The following is an 8,238-nucleotide window of genomic DNA, read 5'->3' as shown; positions in this document are numbered from 1 at the left end:
TCTCCTCCAACGGCGGCCGTCCATGAGAGAACTTTCCGACGAGGTCCAGACGAAAGGGAGTCGCTAATCTGTCCGCGTCCTCCTTTGAAAAAACAATAGCTGCCTCCCCTTTGTATGTAGACGCTGGCCAAACCTGGATATGAGGATTCGTTGGCTGCTTGAAAAGCTAAGAGAATGATTTTTTGCCGGTCGGGGAGCCAGTAGCCTCACCCAACGGCTGAAGGGCTGTCGTTGCAGCCATGGCAAGGTGAGAAACCCTAGCGAAAAACTCTGTTGTACTATCTATTGTTCAGATATATTCAATTTCAAGTCCCAGGTATCTAACGTCCCATCGACAAAGTTGAGCTGATCATAGCATCATTTGATCAAATCCAATACTATGTATCATTCCTAATCTAATTATGCTTGCCATGTGACTATCATAATTAACAAATGCAAACACTAAACTTATAACGACCCCCTAGAACTTATACAAACAAGGACAAGAACTAATAAAGCTTTCACACTTTGATTACACATTTTCTTTTTCTTTATTCTTTCCTTTCTCTTCCTCTTTTTCATCAAGCTTCACTTGAATAGTGAACTTGTCTTTTGATGCGAAAGCAAAAATTGGTAGATGAATGCCCCTGATTACTCGATCAAGTCACAAACCTTGTTGCTTTCTATGCTCTTAATTCCAGTATCGTTTAACATAAAAGTCAACATTTTTAGATGAAAACCCCTAATCAATAAGTACTTCGAATCATTGAAATGGTTTTTGTATGATCAAGAATCATGTAACTTTCCTTTCCTAATGTGAAAGGAAAAACACATTAGTTGATCCTTGCAAAAACTAAAACTAAGGGGGAAATCATAGGAAAAGCATCACATTAATTAATCATACCAATCACACAACCTACATAAACAAACTAAGAACAGTACACTTCATGAACTCAAAGCAATCTTGGCATAATAAACTCTATTTTGTAAGCTATTAAGTTCCCCAAAATCAAAATCTTGGCCCGCATAATAAAAATCTCAAAGTACCTTACAAATTAGCTCATGTTAAAAAGCACAGCACAACCACACAATATCATTGGTACTAAAGTTTTAAAAATATTTTAACAGAGTTTTTCCTTGAATTTGGACCAGCGATTTAAGAAAAATCGGTTGAAACTGACGGGTATCGTTCACTATCGATTGAACCCACCACTTGACCACCACTTCCTTACCACCACATACCCTTGATATTTTGTGAAATATCCCCTCTCATCCTCAGCCATATGACTGAAATATGTGGCCAAAATGCAAGGAAAAGAAAGCAAAATTTGGATGGTTTTGGTGGTGACAAGTGTTGCAAACCTATGGTTCCTTGACCAAGCTAATTTTCTTTGCTTCTTATCTTCACATTGGCTATATTTCTTCACCATTTTCCTCTGCTCTGGCCGAGCTTAAGAGAGAGAGAGAGAGAGCAAGAGAAACAACTTCAATCCATCATGAGTTTGAACCATTTGAGTGCAACCAAGAAAAACTAAACCGATTAATCACTAGTTGGAAGCTTGGGAAGCTTAAGAAACCAAGAATTTCAAGGAGAGGTGAAGCATCATCCTAGCAAGCTTGTGTCTTGAGGTATAATGGCTGATCAACCATTCTTTCTCCATTAATCATGATTAAGTTGGGTATTAATATTGGTATTGTGCTTGTGATGCTTGTTTCAAGTGATTTTGATGGTTAGATGGATGACTTTTGAGTTAGGGTTTCTTGTGGGTCAGGTGTTGTATGATGTATATATATGGCATATGATCTTGTAAAGGTGAAACTAGAGGTAGTTTCAAGGTAAAAATGTGAATTATAGCATGAATATAGCAAATTCCAGATTTCTGGAAAATTTAGCTTCAGTTCTGCCCGATTCTATTTCAACTTGTAAAAGGCCGAATTAGGTTTAGCACAAAACACAAAAGTTATAGAGAATGACATTTTATGGTTTCCTACAAAATCTAAGCTCAGTCGGAGCAACGCAGCCCGTAAAAAGATGAAAATACCCTGACTACCCTAGGAGTAAAATCAGAGGACAGTTTTGACCATATACTAAGTTGGTTGCGTTTGTTCACCAGGATACGTGCTGAATGTGCTTTTAGTCAAAACATGAAAGTTTTAGTACTTTGTCTTAGCTTTTCAATGCCTTCAAGACCATCTTAAACGGACTTTGGTAGCTTGAGATATGGCGATTTGAATGTAGTACAGATAACTAGCCGGTTAGTTGGAATTTAGTTCTGTGAATTGGGAATTTAACTGGGTTACACTAAAATTTGGACTAAGTGTTCTTCGTCAAAATTGTAGCCCTGTGTCTTAGCTTCAAAACGATATAAATTGCATCTCAATCTGATAAGTGTAGCTTCGGTTGTGTCTGTTACGCAAAAACACGTCAAATCTGTCTTTTGTTTCTTGACTCAACCTTCATTTCCGCACATGCTCCTAACTTGATTTTGCACTTGTATGCCTTGGAGCCTATGGAATGGCTATTAAAATGAGATGATTTTGTATATGACTTTGGGTTTGATTGAGGAAAAGAATGAAGCCATAAATGACTGGAACATAGGTAAATACAAAGGGCGTGCTGCCCAAATTTACGCTTGAGAACTAGGTCAATGTACTTGCGACTTGAGTAAGACTTGACAGCGAATACCACGTGAACCATCTAGGGCATTTACGTTTTCTTTGCCACTTCGACTCAAATAGAGATTTTAAAGTTTTACAAATGAGTCTAAGTTGTACAAATATTTTACTTATGTCCCTTGGTTTCAATGTACTCCTTTCGCTACCAAAACCATATTTATACTTTGTACTAGTACGTATTCGACTTGTCTTTGACTCACTTACATCTTTGATGGTCACTACAAGAAAATTGTTCATCAGTGACAACACAAAGTCATCACAGAACATACAAATATCGTCACAAATACCTTATATTGACGACTTTTTGATTGTCACAAAGTCGTCACTAAATCCCCGTCGGTAAAAGTAAACAGTGACGACCTAAAATGTCGTCACTAAATAGTTGTCATTAGTGACGACTTTAAGTAGAGTATTTTTGACAAAAGATCAAGTCGTCAATAAAACACTTTCAGATTGTCGTCACTAATGACAACTATTTAGTGACGACCTGATTGTCGTCACTAAATAGTGGTCATTAGTGACGACAATCCGGAAGTGTTTTATTGACGACTTGATCTTTTGTCAAAAATGCTCTATTTAAAGTCATCACTAAAAAGCACCGAAAGCCATTGTATATAACTATTTTACTGACAACAATTGTTGTCACAAATGTCGCTTAGATTTAATGACAATCTCTGTTGTGACAAGGAGTTTTTATTTTCTATTTTGTGACAACTTTTTTTTGTCATTAGATAATTTCTCAATAGCTTAATAGTCATAATTTAGCCTGTAATCATTGCTAAATCATTGATTTTAAACAAACCATACAAATAAACATGAACGATTGATAACCAAAAGTATTTGCATTAGATTACATGTTAATAATATAGCAGTCTCAAATGCCAAATTCAAGTGTACATTACCCAACTAATGCCTACAAAAATAACATTTGTCCAAAATATCACTTGTACATAAGGTACATTTACAAAAGCAATCACAGTTTAAGAAATTGAAAAACATCTAAATGAACCACTCCATGAGCAAAAGGCAATTTTGTCTTCAACATTCTTCAACCATAACCATAGATATCTTCCAAAAGCTAGTATGAATAGCATTTATCTGTCATAAAAGAGTAAAAGAAGTAGGTAAGGGGAGGAGTACAATAATAAAGAACAAGTAATGGGACTTAGATTATTAAGACAAAAATTACAATTCATTAAGAACCTCATATAATTTGGGCCCACATATTACAACACCAGCAAGAAGTTAGAAATCACAGTCCAATCTATACAAATACAACACTGCATAAGCTCAACTAAAGAGCTCTCTAAAACAGTTTTTTTTTTATTTTCTTTCTTCTTCTTTAAATAGCTCAACTTATTGAACAATTAAAGTGGACTCCCACAGTAATTATTGTTTACAACTAGAATCGATGCCTGCTTGCAGCTTTTCCTGCCCCTTCTCATACATTCAAGGGAATGGGAAATGATTGTGGAAGTAGAAAAAGTACACAACTTTCCTACAAAACATTCATAACATACCGCTTTGACGCCAACTTCTTGCACGTATGCAATATCAGCAGGTGTAAAAAGTCCAGACTCACCAACGACCTAAAGATTTTGAAGACAGGAAAATGAATACATTGGTGATTAGACAAAATAATATGTGAGGCAGTCATGTGCCTCTGTCAACAATTTAACAAAGAAGGAGAAATCTTAAAGGGCATGAGAAAAGTGCAGAAATAGGATACTCACAATTATGCCTCTTTCTCGGATTATTCTCCCACGTTCTCCTTGAAGAAGATTTTTAGTATTGCTGATGTCAACCTTAAATGTTTCTGCAGATAGACAAAGCTAAATTAACTTCCAAGACTCCAACAAATGACTTGTACTGATTTTGTAAGCTACTCATTGCTCTTTTAACATTTTTTCTAGGTTGTGCATTTTTTATCATCTTCATCCTTGTTCTTTTCGGATTTATAGCTTGTTTCCACTCACCCATCCTCAAGATGAGCACCTTTACCCATGGTTACTTAACTCATTTTTTCCTGACTGACTGTTTACGAACTACCATTCTAAGAGAAAAGGTTATATCATGCAACCATATTGAATATCAGCACTAAGCAAGATGAGATATAACTAGGAAGAGTATCCAGCACCAGATTTTGGCATCTAGCAATTGGTGCCGTGCGGAAGTATGTCAAAGAAGTTAATTCCTAGAAAGTTTAAAAAAAAAAAAAAAGGGAAGTAGGGGATTGTCATAACAGAATTAATTTGCTGGTATTATTATTTATAGCATCACAGTGCAAATGATATACACTTCAGCAAATGATTAGCTACTTGAAAATATGTAGGCCTTCTCATCGATGTTAGTAAGAATACAAGGAACTAATTTTTGTCCAAATACAGCTACAATCGAATGTAAACTCGATAGCAGCTTCAGAATCAAAATATCAAGGTATCAAACTTTAAATGCACAATCAAGAAGGAGAAGATTTAAATGATCGATATAGAATTTTCTTTAGAAACATACCGAGGTTACGGTTGTTTATTCCAATAAGTTCAATCCCATCAATCCCAAGAACACGATCCATCTCCCTCTTATCATGTACCTAAAAAATGAGATATGACAAACAAAGGTCAAAATCATTGATACTTCAAACTTTTTACTTGACAAGAAAAACAAAATAAAACCAAAATCAGGAAAAAATAAAACCAAAATTGCTTCAAGTAAAGTACCAAGATAATTATTAGACAGCCTTCATGAGAACAGAAGGACCACTAACCTACATATGTTTAAAAAAGAAATTTTTTCTTCATGAAGAAGACGAAAAACAAACTTGAGATATCATTACAGATTTTTGTTGATATTCCGATTTTTGTACAAATCACAAACAAGAAAATGAAAATTACCCTGACTTAAACGTCCTAAATCTAACACTAAAAGTGAGGAGGGAATTGAGTTCTATTAATTGTTAAGACAGCAAAAGGAAAGAAAGAAGAAAACAATAACCATACCTCCACAAGTGGTGTTAAACCAAGCAATTTGCAGATCTTAGTCATGTATTTGATATCAAGATCTGGTAAAACAGCAACAATTAACAGGATTGCATCTGCGCCTTTTGTGCGAGCATAGTATATTTGCCAAGCATCTATAACAAACTTTTTGCATAACAAAGGGCACTGCACATGTAAATTGTTTCAGCAATCACTTTCAAAAATAATACTTCGAGCTAATATTCAGCAGAAATATGCATCAAGAAGAAAAAAAATACCTTCACTCCTGAATTCCTTATCTTCTCCAAATTCTCAAAGCCTCCCTTATTTTATGGAGCACAGAAACAAAAAAGTAGTGATGATAATTAGCAGTAAGAATTAACTTAAAAACAAATACATTGACTTGCAGAGACAGGCTTATATGACCCTGAAGAAAAAAGTCACCAAATGACTGAAGAGTTTAAATCCTTACTTGAAAGTATTTCTGGTCTGTTAATACACTGAGGCATGCTGCTCCACCTTTTCATAGGCCTTAGCAATTTCAACCTGTTATGATAGACAACCAAGAATTAATGCAAACAGATAACACTGTCAACATCTTAAGAATTGTATTCAGATATTATAACCCACAGTAACCTATTCAAATTGCTCATATCTTTTAAGGAATACGTGACTTTGAACTAAATATGAGAACATCCAATTCCAGGTTAGTGAAAGTCCTTAAAGCTTCCACTGATGGCTATGCGCTTTACAATTAGCCTGAAATTGACTCATCACAGTTCCTAATGTCCTACCTGAGCTCGGTCAAGTAAATTGAGAAACAAACCATAGCTAAATGAAATTGTGGTCACCGGCTAAGATCAGAAAGTCATTTAGTGATGTGATAATATGTAGGACAGCCTGGATTAAAAATGTTGTAGAATATGTATATCTAATATCTCCATAGAGTGGTTTAATAGTCTAGTGCCACTTAAATGTTAGAGTAATCAAACGAGGACCATTTATTCAAAAGCAAAACGTTAAACTTATTGTAGAAAAATTAGATTGTTAGCTTATCTATTTCTTCAGTGATTTTTAGAAAAGAACAAAAATTAGATTGCTGGTTCATTTTTTTCTTGATCATCCTAACTGGTATTTTTGGGAAAAGAATAAATATATACACTGTTTAACATGCATACTTCTGAGAATTATACTTGAATAAAATATGACCGATTTGACTTTATCAATTTGTCAACTAAATCCATAGCTTATGCTCCACTTCGGAGGATTAATGCTGTACATAATCAATATAACTATGCTACTTATTAAGCCATCAAAAGTGCAGATTTCAGATATAGGGTGTTAATTTAACCCTTCGATCCCTATATACAAAAACCAGAATTTTCTTTTTAAAAAAACAATACCAGAATTTATTGCAATGCAACTGAAAATATTAGACAAAATAGACCCACTGAGACTAGAGTCTTGGTTGCTGCTAATTCACAAGAACTGGGCAGTGGACATAAATGATTCCTTCGTCCATTCCCTCAATTTCTGTCCCCTTTCATGGCAACCTTATCGGATAAGGGGGTATATACCCAAGAAAACGAAAAAGATTTTGGTCACCGTTACACCTAACTCTCAACCAAGACATGTATTACGTAATTAGCAATAGGGCCACAAAAATTTAATATATCAGTATTTCCAACGACAGCAAACCAAAACCATGGAAGCTCAAAACTTCGCTTACTGGGTAAGCCTACAAAAATTAATTGCGCTGTCAATGAAATAACCTTGAACTACTCACCTAATTGGCCAGTTATTTAAACAAAACTCGATCCCTTCTCTCGGAATGCCCAACATAGGCTTCCATTCCAATTTTCAACAATTCTGTCTCCTCCCTCTTTAATGCATTCTAGAAAATAAGGAGCACTGGCTCCTCGGACCATCCTAAACTACCCTAACCTGTGGTCAGATAACCCGAAATATTGAAGCTAAAACAAGTAGCTACACAGCTTAATCCAGGCGACTCAGTAGCGATAACAAAAAGGATCTTACATATTAGGGATTTGGAAAAATTGGAGAAAATGTATAGGAGAGAGAAAACGAACCTTTCCACCTGAAAACCTTGTACTTTAATGCTGGACAGCCATGGTGATGCTAGTGAGAAGCCAGAGAAGTGTGGGTGAAAGTATCAGGCCGTGCGGAAGCTCTGTTTTGTGCTCAGTACGGAAGCTCTGTTTTGGTGCTTAGTGCAGAAGCTTTTGTTTACTTCAGCTCGGTGAAGGTTTGTCTCAAGTGTTCCGTTGCTTTGGATATTGCTTTGGTCTTGCTTTGGATATTGTTTTTGTTGCGCGGCACTTTCACTATGATTTGATCAAAATTTTGACTTCACTCATTTTCCCTCCATTTGATACCAAAAATTATGTTTTTTTCTAGATTTGTAATATGGTTTGAACCATAGATTTTAATGCTATAGTATTATTTTTTATTTTTTAGCAAAAAATAAAAATTTTCATCAACATAGGTGGCAAAAATTGTTAATTTCATATAATTGAAAATGTACTTTTATAATTTGCTAATATTTTATACTAATTTCTTATAATTGCAGCACTAAAGAACATCTTGT

The 8,238-nt window shown here is 35.1% G+C and overlaps 1 protein-coding gene across 2 annotated transcripts; it reads right to left on the bottom strand.

Annotated features, from left to right (window-relative positions):
- Positions 1 to 3,478: 3,478 nt before the first annotated feature.
- LOC113717099 (indole-3-glycerol phosphate synthase, chloroplastic-like) lies at positions 3,479 to 7,945 on the bottom strand. Of its 2 annotated transcripts, XM_072070999.1 has the most exons (8): positions 7,721 to 7,944; positions 6,103 to 6,176; positions 5,909 to 5,949; positions 5,652 to 5,816; positions 5,167 to 5,245; positions 4,389 to 4,471; positions 4,176 to 4,244; positions 3,479 to 3,753 (listed from the first exon to the last, which is right to left on the bottom strand). In XM_072070999.1, exons 2-8 carry the CDS (start codon positions 6,155 to 6,157, stop codon positions 3,694 to 3,696), a joined length of 552 nt encoding a protein of 183 aa, XP_071927100.1. In that variant the 5' UTR covers positions 6,158 to 6,176; positions 7,721 to 7,944; the 3' UTR covers positions 3,479 to 3,693. The 2 variants fall into 2 exon arrangements, with proteins under 2 accessions (XP_071927100.1, XP_071927099.1); XM_072070998.1 differs by lacking the exon at positions 3,479 to 3,753 and having other exon boundaries at positions 4,008 to 4,244; positions 7,721 to 7,945.
- Positions 7,946 to 8,238: the final 293 nt, after the last annotated feature.

Source organism: Coffea arabica, chromosome 11c (genome assembly GCF_036785885.1).
Source record: "Coffea arabica cultivar ET-39 chromosome 11c, Coffea Arabica ET-39 HiFi, whole genome shotgun sequence".
NCBI lineage: Eukaryota > Viridiplantae > Streptophyta > Magnoliopsida > Gentianales > Rubiaceae > Coffea > Coffea arabica.
Note: the sequence above shows the minus strand (reverse complement) of the source record. Positions and strands in the feature narration are given on the sequence as shown.

Excerpts from the sequence above, each read along its gene's own strand:
- LOC113717099 (XM_072070998.1), bottom strand. The coding sequence starts at position 6,157 with ATGAAAAGGTGGAGCAGCATGCCTCAGTGTATTAACAGACCAGAAATA. Across the intron at positions 5,817-5,908 it reads TAAGGAATTCAGGAGTGAAG|TGCCCTTTGTTATGCAAAAA; the intron begins GTATTTTTTTTC and ends TTACATGTGCAG. Across the intron at positions 4,245-4,388 it reads TCCGAGAAAGAGGCATAATT|GTCGTTGGTGAGTCTGGACT; the intron begins GTGAGTATCCTA and ends CAAAATCTTTAG.